We start from the raw sequence: 16,962 nt of genomic DNA, 5'->3' as shown, positions 1-16,962 counted from the left end.
GATGGAGTTCCCACTCCCCCGGATGTAATGTCTGACGACTCAGAAAATCCGCTTCCCAATTTTCCACTCCTGGAATGTGGATTGCAGACAGGTGGCAGGAGTGATTCTCCGCCCATTGAATGATTTTGGTCACTTCTTCCATCGCCAGGGAACTCCTTGTTCCCCCCTGATGGTTGATGAACGCAACAGTCGTCATGTTGTCTGATTGAAACCGTATGAACTTGGGCCTTTGCTAGCTGAGGCCAAGCCTTGAGAGCATTGAATATCGCTCTCAGTTCCAGAATATTTATCGGTAGAAGAGATTCTTCCCGAGACCAAAGACCCTGAGCTTTCAGGGGTCCCCAGACCGCGCCCCAGCCCATCAGACTGGCGTCGGTCGTGACAATGACCCACTCTGGTCTGCGGAAGGTCATCCCTTGTGACAGGTTGTCCAGGGACAGCCACCAACGGAGTGAGTCTCTGGTCCTCTGATTTACTTGAATCGTCGGAGACAAGTCTGTATAGTCCCCATTCCACTGACTGAGCATGCACAGTTGTAATGGTCTTAGATGAATGCGCGCAAAAGGAACTATGTCCATTGCCGCTACCATCAAACCTATTACTTCCATGCACTGCGCTATGGAAGGAAGAGGAACGGAATGAAGTGTTTGACAAGAGTTTAGAAGTTTTGTTTTTCTGGCCTCTGTCAGAAAAATCCTCATTTCTAAGGAGTCTATTATTGTTCCCAAGAAGGGAACCCTTGTTGACGGAGATAGAGAACTCTTTTCTACGTTCACTTTCCATCCGTGAGATCTGAGAAAGGCCAGGACTATGTCCGTGTGAGCCTTTGCTTGAGGAAGGGACGACACTTGAATCAGAATGTCGTCCAAGTAAGGTACTACTGCAATGCCCCTTGGTCTTAGTACCGCTAGAAGGGACCCTAGTACCTTTGTGAAAATCCTTGGAGCAGTGGCTAATCCGAAAGGAAGTGCCACGAACTGGTAATGCTTGTCCAGGAATGCGAACCTTAGGAACCGATGATGTTCCTTGTGGATAGGAATATGTAGATACGCATCCTTTAAATCCACCGTGGTCATGAATTGACCTTCCTGGATGGAAGGAAGAATTGTTCGAATAGTTTCCATTTTGAACGATGGAACCTTGAGAAACTTGTTTAGGATCTTGAGATCCAAGATTGGTCTGAACGTTCCCTCTTTTTTGGGAACTACGAACAGATTGGAGTAGAACCCCATCCCTTGTTCTCCTAATGGAACAGGATGAATCACTCCCATTTTTAACAGGTCTTCTACACAATGTAAGAATGCCTGTCTCTTTATGTGGTCTGAAGACAATTGAGACCTGTGGAACCTCCCCCTTGGGGGAAGCCCCTTGAATTCCAGAAGATAACCTTGGGAGACTATTTCTAGTGCCCAAGGATCCAGAACATCTCTTGCCCAAGCCTGAGCGAAGAGAGAGAGTCTGCCCCCCACCAGATCCGGTCCCGGATCGGGGGCCAACATTTCATGCTGTCTTGGTAGCAGTGGCAGGTTTCTTGGCCTGCTTTCCCTTGTTCCAGCCTTGCATTGGTCTCCAGGCTGGCTTGGCTTGAGAAGTATTACCCTCTTGCTTAGAGGACGTAGCACTTGGGGCTGGTCCGTTTCTACGAAAGGGACGAAAATTAGGTTTATTTTTGGCCTTGAAAGACCTATCCTGAGGAAGGGCGTGGCCCTTACCCCCAGTGATATCAGAGATAATCTCTTTCAAGTCAGGGCCAAACAGCGTTTTCCCCTTGAAAGGAATGTTAAGCAATTTGTTCTTGGAAGACGCATCCGCTGACCAAGATTTCAACCAAAGCGCTCTGCGCGCCACAATAGCAAACCCAGAATTTTTCGCCGCTAACCTAGCCAATTGCAAAGTGGCGTCTAGGGTGAAAGAATTAGCCAATTTGAGAGCACGGATTCTGTCCATAATCTCCTCATAAGGAGGAGAATCACTATCGATCGCCTTTTCTAGCTCATCGAACCAGAAACACGCGGCTGTAGTGACAGGGACAATGCATGAAATTGGTTGTAGAAGGTAACCTTGCTGAACAAACATCTTTTTAAGCAAACCTTCTAATTTTTTATCCATAGGATCTTTGAAAGCACAACTATCTTCTATGGGTATAGTGGTGCGTTTGTTTAAAGTAGAAACCGCCCCCTCGACCTTGGGGACTGTCTGCCATAAGTCCTTTCTGGGGTCGACCATGGGAAACAATTTTTTAAATATGGGGGGAGGGACGAAAGGTATACCGGGCCTTTCCCATTCTTTATTTACAATGTCCGCCACCCGCTTGGGTATAGGAAAAGCTTCTGGGGGCCCCGGGACCTCTAGGAACTTGTCCATTTTACATAATTTCTCTGGGATGATCAAATTCTCACAATCATCCAGAGTGGATAACACCTCCTTAAGCAGAGCGCGGAGATGTTCCAACTTAAATTTAAATGTAATCACATCGGGTTCAGCTTGTTGAGAAATTTTCCCTGAATCTGAAATTTCTCCCTCAGACAAAACCTCCCTGGCCCCCTCAGACTGGTGTAGGGGCATATCAGAACCAATATCATCAGCGTCCTCATGCTCTTCAGTATCTAAAACAGAGCAGTCGCGCTTACGCTGATAAGTGGGCATTTTGGCTAAAATGTTTTTGATAGAATTATCCATTACAGCCGTTAATTGTTGCATAGTAAGGAGTATTGGCGCGCTAGATGTACTAGGGGCCTCCTGAGTGGGCAAGACTGGTGTAGACGAAGGAGGGAATGATGCAGTACCATGCTTACTCCCCTCACTTGAGGAATCATCTTGGGCATCATTTTCAGTGTCACATAAATCACATCTATTTAAATGAGAAGGAACCTTGGCTTCCCCACATTCAGAACACAGTTTATCTGGTAGTTCAGACATGTTAAACAGGCATAAACTTGATAACAAAGTACAAAAAACGTTTTAAAATAAAACCGTTACTGTCACTTTAAATTTTAAACTGAACACACTTTATTACTGCAATTGCGAAAAAGTATGAAGGAATTGTTCAAAATTCACCAAAATTTCACCACAGTGTCTTAAAGCCTTAAAAGTATTGCACACCAAATTTGGAAGCTTTAACCCTTAAAATAACGGAACCGGAGCCGTTTTTATCTTTAACCCCTTTACAGTCCCTGGTATCTGCTTTGCTGAGACCCAACCAAGCCCAAAGGGGAATACGATACCAAATGACGCCTTCAGAAAGTCTTTTTTATGTATCAGAGCTCCTCACACATGCGACTGCATGTCATGCTTCTCAAAAACAAGTGCGCAATACCGGCGCGAAAATGAGGCTCTGCCTATGATTAGGGAAAGCCCCTAGAGAATAAGGTGTCTAAAACAGTGCCTGCCGATATTATTTTACAAAAATACCCAGATTAAATGATTCCTCAAGGCTAAATATGTTTATATATGAATCGATTTAGCCCAGAAAATGTCTACAGTCTTAACAAGCCCTTGTGAAGCCCTTATTTACTCTGTAATAAAAATGGCTTACCGGATCCCATAGGGAAAATGACAGCTTCCAGCATTACATCGTCTTGTTAGAATGTGTCATACCTCAAGCAGCAAAAGTCTGCTCACTGTTCCCCCAACTGAAGTTAATTCCTCTCAACAGTCCTGTGTGGAACAGCCATCGATTTTAGTAACGGTTGCTAAAATCATTTTCCTCTTACAAACAGAAATCTTCATCTCTTTTCTGTTTCAGAGTAAATAGTACATACCAGCACTATTTTAAAATAACAAACTCTTGATTGAATAATAAAAACTACAGTTAAACACTAAAAAACTCTAAGCCATCTCCGTGGAGATGTTGCCTGTACAACGGCAAAGAGAATGACTGGGGTAGGCGGAGCCTAGGAGGGATCATGTGACCAGCTTTGCTGGGCTCTTTGCCATTTCCTGTTGGGGAAGAGAATATCCCACAAGTAAGGATGACGCCGTGGACCGGACACACCTATGTTGGAGAAATTTTATTAATTTTTTCTGTAGTGTAGCTTCCCCCCAGCCAAAGAGCAACCACCCACCCCCTCCCAGATCCCTTAGATGTATTTTTTAAATTTATTTGTACCCCACTCTATCCAATTTTTTTTTTTAAATTTCTGTAGTGTAGCCGTTCCCACCCAGTGCACGTGCGTGCGCATCCGACGTGCACGCCCACGATCCCACCCCCCCTTGACGTCATATGGCCGATCGATGGCCGCCCACCCGCCTCCCACGTAAGCTCCCACCCACCAACGATACTGGCCATCGATGTCCGGTGCAGAGAGGGCCACAGAGTGGCTCTCTCTGCACTGGATGGCCAAGGGGTGTTATTGCAGGATGCCTCGATATCGAGGCATCACTGCAATAACCGGAAAGCGGCTGGAAGCGAGCAGGATCGCTTCCAGCCGCTTTAAACCCCTAATGTCGTACAGGGTACGTCGTTGGTCTTTTAAGACCAGGTTGTGTGCGACGTACCCTGTACGACATTCGTCGTTAAAGGGTTAAAGGTAAAATATGTTCATAGCTGAATTGCCCAAGGATTTCATGTGCCCTAGGCAAGACTTATTTTGTACACATACACTCACAGCAGTAGCAAGAAAAGTGTCAATCTGTGTCCAGGGAGTGCTAAAATTGATGCTGAGGCCTAGTGCAATCAAATTTAACCTCGGCATCAACAGAGGAAGCAGATGAGGGAAGGAGGGGACAAGAGGAAGAAGGAAAAGGCCACTACTACTGGTGCTCACTCAGTCTGGGGAGGGTCCACCCGAGGCAGCTACTGCTCCCTCTATGCTTCCTGAGTGTGAGTGGTCAATAGCATATGCACTGCACCAGCTGTAGCAACACCCTCCATCCCTAGGCAATTGCTTTAGTTCATCTAATGGACTTGGTCAAAGCTGGTCCCTTTTTAAGGTAACCTGACTGATAAAATAGGAAAAGTAAATATTTTGTGAAATGCACAAGTGGGTAAAAAGAGGCTGTACCTACCCATAGGGTAAGCTATTGTAACTGCGTCCATACCTAGTTGATCACAAAATGGAACATTAAAGGGACATTCTACACCATAGTCATCTTAAAGTCTTACCTTAGATTAAGCTGCAAATAGTCTCCTACACCCTTTCTATATCATGCAGCAGGAACGGTAAAAAATGTATTTTAAAATGAATATTGTTTATAGCCAGTTTGAAACGGCTGCCAAGCTCCACCCACCGATGACATCACGATCTGGGCTGCATCTATGCAGCTGAATAGCATTGACAGTTTGTTGAATTCAACTAGCAGGGACAAAACTACAGGGGGGTGCAGAGCCACAATTGTGACTGGGCCCCCAGCTTAAATTTTTTTTTTTTTACAATAAAAAATGTTGACCTGCCACTGCCTGCACTGATATCATGTGAGTGTGACATGATGCTTCACTAGTGTCTCTGACTACAGGGGTTAGTGTTTCTGTTTTACCCATTGGTGTTTATGTGTGTGTGTGTGTTTATGTGTGTATGTATGTATGTATGTATGTATGTGACTGTGTGTGTATTTATGCATGTATGTGTGTGTGTGTGTGTATGTTTGTGGAACCAGCAAATTACAGACCTTGTTACTATAGCATGGGGGGGGGCGGGAGTAAACAGTGTCACTATACAGTACCACTATATATAGTACGGGGGGCTGGACCATGTTACAGACTACTGTGGTCACAGTACTGGGGCGGGTAGGGTCAGGCCTGCCATCTCACCGGCAGATTACAGACTGTGTCACTGACTCACTATATACAGTACTGGTGGGTTAAACAGTGTCACTATATACAGTAATAGGGGGTCAGACCATCTCACAGACTGTGGGCACAGGGTACCTCCTTTTGCAGACATGTAATCTGATTCACATTTTTTTCTGTGTTAAATGTTAAAAAAAAAAAAAAAAAAAAAGATATGTATCAAATTCACTTTTTTTGGGGTGGGTGGGGGGGCCCTTCTTAGATTCTTGCACCTGGGCCCTGTGGTTTCTAGTTACGCCTCTGTCAACTAGTGAGCCTTTTGTGATTGGAAGCCATATGCAGCCCAGATCGTGATGTCATCAGTGGGTGGAGCCTGGCAGCCATTTCAAACTGGCCAGAAACATTATTCATTTCAAAAACAAAATTTATGTTTACCTGATAAATTTCTTTCTTTTGCGATGTACCGAGTCCACGGATTCATCCTAACTTGTGGGATATTGTCCTTCCTGACAGGAAGTAGCAAAGAGAGCACCACAGCAGAGTTGTCTATATAGCTCCCCCCTTAACTCCACCCCCCAGTCATTCGACCAAAGGCCAAGGAAGAAAAGGAGAAACTATAAAGTGCAGAGGTGACTGAAGTTTACATAAAAAATACTATCTGTCTTGAATAGACGGGGGGGCCGTGGACTCGGTACATCGCAAAAGAAAGAAATTTATCAGGTAAGCATAAATTTTGTTTTCTTTTGCAAGATGTACCAAGTCCACAGATTCATCCTAACTTGTGGGATACCAATACCAAAGCTTTAGGACACGGATGAAGGGAGGGACAAGACAGGAACCTAAACAGAAGGCACCACTGCTTGCAAAACCTAGCTCCCAAAAATAGCCTCCTAAGAAGCAAAAGTATCAAATTTGGAAAATTTGGAAAAGGTATGAAGCGAAGACCAAGTCGCAGCCTTAGAAATCTGTTCAACAGAAGCATCATTTTTAAAAGCCCATGTGGAAGCCACCGCTCTAGTGGAGTGAGCTGTAATTCTTTCAGGAGGCTGCTGTCCAGCAGTCTCATAAGCCAAACGGATGATGCTTTTCAGCCAAAAGGAAAGAGAGGTAGCCGTAGCCTTTTGACCTCTATGCTTTCCAGCATAGACAACAAACAAAGAAGATGATTGGCGAAAATCTTTGGTTGCTTGCAAATAAAACTTCAAGGCACGAACCACGTACAAGATGTGCAACAGACGTTCCTTCTTGGAAGAAGGATTAGGACACAGAGAAGGAACAACAATTTCCTGATTGATATTCCTGTTAGAAACAACCTTACGGAGGAACCCAGGTTTGGTACGCAAAACCACCTTATCAGCATGAAAAACAAGATAAGGCGAGTCACATTGTAATGCAGATAGTTCAGAAACTCTTCGAGCTGAAGAGATAGCAACTAGAAACAGAACTTTCCAAGATAGAAGCTTAATATCAATGGAATGCATGGGTTCAAACGGAACCCCCTGAAGAACTTTAAGAACTAAATTTAGACTCCATGGCGGAGCAACAGGTTTAAACACAGGCTTAATTCTAACTAAAGCCTGACAAAAAACCCGAACGTCTGGGACATCTGCCAGACGCTTGTGCAACAGAATAGACAAAGCAGATATCTGTCCCTTTAAGGAACTAGCGGACAATCCTTTCTCCAATCCTTCTTGGAGAAAAGACAAAATCCTAGGAATCCTGATCTTACTCCATGAGTAGCCTTAGGATTCGCACCAAAAAATATATTTACGCCATATATTATGATAGATCTTCCTGGTGACAGGCTTTCGAGCCTGAATCAAGGTATCTATGACCGACTCAGAGAAACCCCGCTTTGATAAAATCAAGTGTGGATGCTTTAATGGACCTTGAATCAAAAGGTCCCGTCTCAGTGGCAGAGTCCATGGTGGCAGAGATGACATATCCGTCTGCATACCAAGTCCTGCGTGGCCACGCAGGCGCTATCAAAATCACCGAAGCTCTCTCCTGTTTGATTCTGGCAATCAGAGGCGGAAGGAGAGGGAATGGTGGAAACACATAAGCCAGGTTGAACGACCAGGGTACTGCTAGAGCATCTATCAGTACTGCCTGAGGATCCCTTGACCTGGATCCGTAATGAGGAAGTTTGGCGTTCTGATGAGACGCCATCAGATCCAATTCTGGTGTGCCCCATTGCTGAACCAGTTGAGCAAACACCTCCGGATGGAGCTCCCACTCCGCCGGATGAAAAGTCTGACGACTTAGAAAATCTGCCTCCCAGTTCTCTACCCCTGGGATATAGATCACTGATAGATGGCAAGAGTGAGCCTCTGCCCATCGGATTATCCTGGAAACTTCTATCACCGCCAAGGAACTCCTTGTTCCCCCCTGATGATTGATATATACAGTCGTGATGTTGTCCGACTGAAACCTGATGAATCCGGCCGAAGCCAGCTGAGGCCACGCCTGAAGAGCATTGAATATCGCTCTTAATTCCAGAATATTTATCGGTAGGAGGGCCTCCTCCTGAGTCCACAAACCCTGTGCTTTCAGGGAATTCCAGACTGCACCCCAGCCCAGTAGGCTGGCGTCTGTCGTCACAATAACCCACGCTGGCCTGCGGAAACACATTCCCCTGGACAGGTGATCCTGTGACAACCACCAAAGAAGAGAGTCTCTGGTCTCTTGATCCAGATTTATCTGAGGAGATAAATCTTCATAATCCCCATTCCACTGTTTGAGCATGCATAGTTGCAGTGGTCTGAGATGCAAGCGAGCAAACGGAACTATGTCCATTGCCGCTACTATAAGTCCGATTACCTCCATACACTGAGCCACTGACGGCCGAGGAATGGAATGAAGAGCTTGGCAGGTGGTTAAAATCTTTGATTTCCTGACCTCCGTCAGAAATATTTTCATGTCCACCGAATCTATCAGAGTTCCCAGGAATGGAACTCTTGTGAGAGGAATAAGAGAACTCTTTTTCACGTTCACCTTCCACCCATGAGATCTTAGAAAGGCCAACACTAAGTCTGTGTGAGACTTGGCAAGTTGGAAAGTCGACGCTTGAATTAAGATGTCGTCTAGATAAGGCGCTACTGCTATGCCCCTCGGCCTTAGGACCGCCAGAAGGGACACTAGCACCTTTGTGAAGATTCTTGGCGCCATGGCCAACCTGAAGGGAAGAGCCACAAACTGGTAATGCCTGTCCAGAAAGGCAAACCTGAGGAACTGGTGATGATCTTTGTGGATAGGAATGTGTAGATACGCATCCTTTAGATCCACGGTAGTCATATATTGACCCTCCTGGATCATTGGTAAAATAGTCTGAAGTAATGAAGCAAGCAAGCTTAGAAAACACTTTATTTAATGAAAAAAACACAATTTGCAAAAACGGTACTGTACCTTTAAGAGAAAAAAAGGCATACACAAACTGCAAAACAGGTTAAAATTGCTTCAAAAATTCCGAAATTTCTAACAGTGTACCCACTAAGCTTTAGAAGGATTGCACCACAAGTAAAAAAGCAATAGACCCCAAAATGAAAAAAAACGGATTGATAATTGTCTAAAACCGGTTAAAACCCCCTAAAGCACTTTGCCACAGCTCTGCTGTGGCCCTACCTGCCCTTAGGAAGCAATAATATGGGGTTTAAAGCTTCAATTAGTCCCTCAGAAGACTATCAGGACCTCAGGAGAAGTTGCTTGCTGCTTGTAAATACGCAACTGAGGCACGAAAATAGGCCCCGCCCACCTCACTCGATGTTGCTGGGGCCTACACAGAACTAACAAACCCTGCCTGAAAGCCATGTGGGTTATAAACAACCCCAAAGAACCCTCAAGCAAATGTCCCATAAAACAGAAAACGTTACTCCCAGACACAAAAACGTTTGTCCCAAATTCACATAACAAACTGAGTGCCCACAAAAAATTAACCCTTTATGCAAGCTAGTAAAAACCTCTGATAACACTAGGATTACTGCTTACCCTTCCCCTAATGGGGACACTGTCAGCCTTTCTGAGTTAACACAGTCTCTGCAGAAAATATGACTGAACATACCTCATTGCTGTATAGCAAGAAACCGTTCCTCACAGTGAAGTTTTCCTGTACTCCTCAGCTCATGTGGGAACAGCAGTTGACCTTAGTTACAAATGCTAAGATCATCATCCTCCAGGCCGAAATCTTTATCTATGTCCTCCCTGAGAGTAAATAGTACAACCCCGGTACCATTTAAAAATAACAAACACTTGATTGAAGATAAAATAAAACTAACAGTTTAACACCTCTTCTCTTTACCCTTCCTGCTTAGAGCCAGCAAAGAGAATGACTGGGGGTGGAGTTAAGGGGGGAGCTATATAGACAGCTCTGCTGTGGTGCTCTCTTTGCTACTTCCTGTCAGGAAGGACAATATCCCACAAGTTAGGATGAATCCATGGACATCTTACAAAATAAATAACTGTTTTACCGTTCCTGTTGCATGATATGGTGAGGTTGCAGAGGCTATTTTCAGCTTAATCTAAGGTAAGACTTTAAAATGACTGTCCCTTTAAGTGGGCTACTAACCTTTTCCCTGACTGATAAACTATAAGTAGTGTAGTGTGAAATGTATGAGCATTATATTGTTGTTATGGGTTAACTATATCACATTAATCTACAACATTTGAAGAGTAAAACAGTATTTTAAACTTACCAATCAAGTTGTAAATAGGATGTTCTTTTTCAATGATGCTGCAGATTTGTCCCACTAAGTTGGCTTGTGCCTCAGCATTAAGTGTGGGTAAATCTCTTTCTGTCAGTGATTTGTTCAGCTCAAAACAAATTTTAATGCTAATAGTATTGAGAGATTCTTTTAAATTGAATTTTCTGAAAATAAAACAAAATAAGCCAGATAAAAATGTACATATGTATTTATAGATTTTTGTAGGGAAGTCCAATTACAAATTTATTTTACCACCATCAAACTAAGATCAATGTAACACACACACATATACACCCCACCCCATGCCCCTCAGCAACCCACACACTCGAAAGCATTCCTGATTAACTCCATCATAAGCCTTAAATCGCACATATGCTAAAATGAAAAAAAAAAAAAATAGCCTCCATTGCCCTAGTTTAAATCTTAAAATGCAAACTCACTTGTTGTTCACACCCTGCAGGAGTATTGCTGTGATTTCTTTCATTTTGTCTGTAAATTCATTAGTGCAGCAAGATCCCATTATGTTCTGAGCAATGAGGCACACACAAGCTATAAGTTTCACTTGATAAAGTTTGTGCTTTAATTCTTGAATGCGAAATTCATCTGTAATGAGAGTCTACAAAAAAAACCAAACACACTGACTGTAAATACTGAAGGCTAAAAATTAACAACAACAACAATAATCTCGAGTTTATAAACTTGCGTGTTTTAATTCAGTAACATACTAAGAAGATAAATGCCCCTCAAAATTAATACTGGATGCCATTCTAAATAGCTGCAAATTCCTTATATGTTACAGTTAACACAGACATTCATTACTCATAAAATGAAACTGTTAACTGGTGTTTTGGTTTTAACCAGATAAGGAGATATAGGATTACATTTGCTAAAATGTATAACTAGTAAGAAATTGTGTTAGACAAGTAAGAAATAAGGCTTCTCGTATTGTAGACAAATGTTTTTTTTTCTCCTACCTAGTAAGAGAGAGAAAGAATTCTCAGAACAAGATTAAGTAAACACGTTAATTTAACAATCAAAACTATGTTGAAGGTTAAACTTGTGTCTGTTATATCCAGATTTTAGTATTTTATTATAAACCGCAATTTAATGCTGCTCAGACCTAACAAGACGATTAGTTTGTACCATATTTTTGTACTGTAGCAAATGATACATAAAGGATCATAAAATAAAACATTGGACACTGACTTTAAAGCTGCTGATCAGGCAGAACTCACTGGCAAGCAACAGGTGAAGTGGTAAGTTGGTGCTAGTAATACAGTCACATTATTTTAACAAGGACAGCAGAGCCTTTTTACCTTGACATTTATGTGACAGATTGCAAGTGCAATAAATCGTATACTAATATCATGCAATGTTTCACTGCTCTCCATGCCCTCAGCAAACTCACTCTCAAGTTGTAATATGTTCCTTCTCCCAGAGATTCAAAGATTGACATTAACCCCTTAATGACCAGACCATTTTTCAATTTTCTTACCCTTAAAGGGACACTGAACCCACATTTTTTCTTTTGTGAGTCAGATAAAGCATGCGATTTTAAGCAACATTCTAATTTAAACCCATTATCATTTTTTCTTCGTTCTCTTGCTTTGTTTATTTGAAAAAGAAGGCATTTAAGCTACTATTTTGGTTCAGACCCATGGAAAGCACTTGTTTATTGGTGGGTGAATTTATCCACCAATCAGCAAGAACAACCCAGTATGTTCACCAAAAATGGACCGGCATCTAAACTTACATTCTTGCATTTCAAATATAGATACCAAGAGAATGAAGACAATTTGATAATAGGAGTCAATTAGAAAGCTGCTTAAAATTGCATGCTCTATCTGAAGCACAAAAGAAAAAATTTGGGTTCAGTGTCCCTTTGAGGACAAGGGCTATTTTTACATTTCTGCAGTGTTTGTGTTTAGCTGTAATTTTCCTCTTACTCCTTTTACTGTACGCACACATATTATATACAGTTTTTCTCGCCATTAAATGGACTTTCTAAAGATAGCATTATTTTCATCATATCTTATAATTTACTATAAAAAAAATTATAAAATATCAGGAAAAAATGGAAAAAACAGAATTTATGCTTACCTGATAAATTACTTTCTCCAACGGTGTGTCCGGTCCACGGCGTCATCCTTACTTGTGGGATATCTCTTCCCCAACAGGAAATGGCAAAGAGTCCCAGCAAAGCTGGCCATATAGTCCCACCTAGGCTCCGCCCACCCCAGTCATTCGACCGACGGACAGGAGGAAATATATATAGGAGAAACCATATGGTACCGTGGTGACTGTAGTTAGAGAAAATAATTCATCAGACCTGATTAAAAAACCAGGGCGGGCCGTGGACCGGACACACTGTTGGAGAAAGTAATTTATCAGGTAAGCATAAATTCTGTTTTCTCCAACATTGGTGTGTCCGGTCCACGGCGTCATCCTTACTTGTGGGAACCAATACCAAAGCTTTAGGACACGGATGAAGGGAGGGAGCAAATCAGGTTACCTAAACGGAAGGCACCACAGCTTGCAAAATCTTTCTCCCAAAAATAGCCTCCGAAGAAGCAAAAGTATCAAATTTGTAAAATTTTGCAAAAGTGTGCAGTGAAGACCAAGTCGCTGCCTTACATATCTGGTCAACAGAAGCCTCGTTCTTGAAGGCCCATGTGGAAGCCACAGCCCTAGTGGAGTGAGCTGTGATTCTTTCAGGAGGCTGCCGTCCGGCAGTCTCATAAGCCAATCGGATGATGCTTTTAAGCCAAAAGGAAAGAGAGGTAGAAGTCGCTTTTTGACCTCTCCTTTTACCAGAATAAACAACAAACAAGGAAGATGTTTGTCTGAAATCTTTTGTAGCCTCTAAATAGAATTTTAGAGCACGGACTACGTCCAAATTGTGTAACAAACGTTCCTTCTTTGAAACTGGATTCGGACATAAAGAAGGTACAACTATCTCCTGGTTAATATTTTTGTTAGAAACAACCTTAGGAAGAAAACCAGGCTTAGTACGCAAAACCACCTTATCTGCATGGAACACCAGATAGGGCGGAGAACACTGCAGAGCAGATAACTCTGAAACTCTTCTAGCAGAAGAAATTGCAACCAAAAACAAAACTTTCCAAGATAGTAACTTAATATCTATGTAATGTAAAGGTTCAAACGGAACCCCTTGAAGAACTGAAAGAACTAGATTTAGACTCCAGGGAGGAGTCAAAGGTCTGTAAACAGGCTTGATCCTAACCAGAGCCTGAACAAATGCTTGAAAATCTGGCACAGCTGCCAGTCTTTTGTGTAGTAAGACAGATAAAGCAGAGATCTGTCCCTTTAGAGAACTTGCAGATAATCCTTTCTCCAAACCTTCTTGTAGAAAGGAGAGAATCTTAGGAATTTTTATCTTATTCCATGGGAATCCTTTGGATTCACACCAACAGATATATCTTTTCCATATTTTATGGTAAATCTTTCTAGTTACCGGTTTTCTGGCCTGAACCAGAGTATCTATCACAGAATCTGAAAACCCACGCTTTGATAGAATCAAGCGTTCAATCTCCAAGCCGTCAGCTGGAGGGAGACCAGATTTGGATGTTCGAATGGACCCTGAACAAGAAGGTCCTGTCTCAAAGGTAGCTTCCATGGCGGAACCGATGACATATTCACCAGGTCTGCATACCAAGTCCTGCGTGGCCACGCAGGAGCTATCAAGATCACCGAGGCCCTCTCCTGAATGATCCTGGCTACCAGCCTGGGAATGAGAGGAAACGGTGGAAATACATAAGCTAGGTTGAAGGTCCAAGGTGCTACTAGTGCATCTACTAGAGTCGCCTTGGGATCCCTGGATCTGGACCCGTAGCAAGGAACCTTGAAGTTCTGACGAGACGCCATCAGATCCATGTCTGGAATGCCCCATAATTGAGTTATTTGGGCAAAGATCTCCGGATGGAGTTCCCACTCCCCCGGATGGAATGTCTGACGACTCAGAAAATCCGCCTCCCAGTTTTCCACACCTGGGATGTGGATCGCAGACAGGTGGCAGGAGTGATCCTCCGCCCATTGAATTATTTTGGTCACTTCTTTCATCGCCAGGGAACTCCTTGTTCCCCCCTGATGATTGATATACGCAACGGTCGTCATGTTGTCTGATTGGAACCTTATGAATCTGGCCTTTGATAGTTGAGGCCAAGCCCTGAGAGCATTGAATATCGCTCTCAGTTCCAGAATATTTATCGGGAGAAGAGACTCTTCCCGAGACCATAGACCCTGAGCTTTCAGAGATTCCCAGACCGCGCCCCAGCCCACTAGACTGGCGTTGGTCGTGACAATGACCCACTCTGGTCTGCGGAAGCTCATTCCCTGGGACAGATGGTCCAGGGTCAGCCACCAACGGAGTGAATCTCTGGTCTTCTGATCTACTTGAATCATTGGAGACAAGTCTGTATAGTCCCCATTCCACTGTTTGAGCATGCACAGTTGTAATGGTCTTAGATGAATTCGTGCAAAAGGAACTATGTCCATTGCTGCAACCATCAACCCTACTACTTCCATGCACTGCGCTATGGAAGGACGAGGAACAGAATGAAGAACTTGACAAGTGCTTAGAAGTTTTGACTTTCTGACCTCTGTCAGAAAAATCCTCATTTCTAAGGAATCTATTATTGTTCCCAGGAAGGGAACTCTTGTCGACGGAGACAGAGAACTTTTTTCTATGATCACCTTCCATCCGTGTGATCTGAGAAAGGCCAGAACGATGTCTGTATGAGCCTTTGCTTTTGACAGGGACGACGCTTGTATTAGAATGTCGTCCAAGTAAGGTACTACAGCAATGCCCCTCGGTCTTAGAACCGCTAGAAGGGACCCTAGTACCTTTGTGAAAATCCTTGGAGCAGTGGCTAACCCGAATGGGAGGGCCACAAACTGGTAATGTTTGTCCAGAAAAGCGAACCTTAGGAACTGATGATGTTCTTTGTGGATAGGAATATGTAGATACGCATCCTTAGATCCACGGTAGTCATAAATTGACTTTCCTGGATAGTGGGTAGAATCGTTCGAATGGTTTCCATCTTGAACGATGGTACCCTGAGAAATTTGTTTAGGATCTTCAAATCCAAAATTGGTCTGAAAGTTCCCTCTTTTTTGGGAACTACAAACAGATTGGAATAAAATCCCATTCCTTGTTCCTTTATTGGAACTGGGTGTATCACTCCCATCTTTAACAGGTCTTCTACACAATGTAAGAACGCCTGTCTCTTTATTTGGTTTGAGGATAAGTGAGACATGTGGAACCTTCCCCTTGGGGGTAGTTCCCTGAATTCCAGGAGATAACCCTGAGAAACTATTTCTAGCGCCCAGGGATCCTGAACATCTCTTGCCCAAGCCTGAGCAAAGAGAGAGAGTCTGCCCCCCACTAGATCCGGTCCCGGATCAGGGGCTACTCCTTCATGCTGTTTTGTTAGCAGCGGCAGGCTTCTTGGCCTGCTTACCCTTGTTCCAGCCTTGCATCGGTTTCCAGGCTGGTTTGGGTTGTGAGGCATTACCCTCTTGCTTAGAGGATGCAGAATTAGAGGCCGGTCCGTTCCTGAAATTGCGAAAGGAACGAAAATTAGACTTATTTTTGGCCTTGAAAGGCCTATCTTGTGGAAGGGCGTGGTCCTTTTCCCCAGTGATGTCTGAAATAATCTCTTTCAATTCTGGTCCAAATAGAGTTTTACCTTTGAAAGGGATGTTAAGCAATTTTGTCTTGGATGACACATCCGCTGACCAAGACTTTAGCCAAAGCGCTCTGCACGCCACGATAGCAAACCCTGAATTTTTCGCCGCTAATCTAGCTAATTGCAAAGCGGCATCTAAAATAAAAGAGTTAGCCAACTTAAGTGTGTGAACTCTGTCCATAACCTCCTCATATGGAGTTTCTCTACTAAGCGAGTTTTCTAGTTCCTCGAACCAGAACCATGCTGCTGTAGTGACAGGAACAATGCACGAAATGGGTAGTAGAAGGTAACCTTGCTGTACAAAAATCTTTTTAAGCAAACCCTCCAATTTTTTATCCATAGGATCTTTGAAAGCACAACTATCTTCGATAGGAATAGTAGTGCGTTTGTTTAGAGTAGAAACTGCCCCCTCGACCTTAGGGACTGTCTGCCATAAGTCCTTTCTGGGGTCGACCATAGGAAATAATTTCTTAAATATAGGGGGGGAACAAAAGGTATGCCAGGCTTTTCCCACTCCTTATTTACTATGTCCGCCACCCGCTTGGGTATAGGAAAAGCGTCGGGGTGCACCGGAACCTCTAGGAACTTGTCCATCTTGCATAATTTCTCTGGAATGACCAAGTTGTCACAATCATCCAGAGTAGATAACACCTCCTTAAGCAGTGCACGGAGATGTTCTAATTTAAATTTAAATGTCACAACATCAGGTTCAGCTTGTTGGGAAATTTTTCCTGAATCTGAAATTTCCCCATCTGACAAAACCTCCCTCATGGCCCCTTCAGATTGGTGTGAGGGTATGACAGAACAATTATCATCAGCGCCCTCCTGC

General features: G+C 43.3%; 1 protein-coding gene across 2 annotated transcripts in view; it reads right to left on the bottom strand.

Annotated features, from left to right (window-relative positions):
* TCP11L2 (t-complex 11 like 2) overlaps positions 1-16,962 on the bottom strand; it is a 113,333-nt gene that overhangs the window by 12,299 nt on the left and 84,072 nt on the right. For both annotated transcript variants that reach the window (XM_053717005.1, XM_053717006.1), the window contains 2 exons: positions 10,866-11,041; positions 10,417-10,589 (listed from right to left, as the gene is read on the bottom strand). In XM_053717005.1, coding sequence (XP_053572980.1) covers positions 10,417-10,589; positions 10,866-11,041 — 349 coding nt within the window. The remainder of the gene's footprint in view (positions 1-10,416; positions 10,590-10,865; positions 11,042-16,962) is intronic.

The sequence above is a fragment of the Bombina bombina genome, chromosome 6 (assembly GCF_027579735.1).
Source record: "Bombina bombina isolate aBomBom1 chromosome 6, aBomBom1.pri, whole genome shotgun sequence".
Taxonomy (NCBI): domain Eukaryota; kingdom Metazoa; phylum Chordata; class Amphibia; order Anura; family Bombinatoridae; genus Bombina; species Bombina bombina.
The sequence above is the reverse complement of the archived record's forward strand: the minus strand, read 5'-3'. Positions and strand labels throughout refer to the sequence as shown.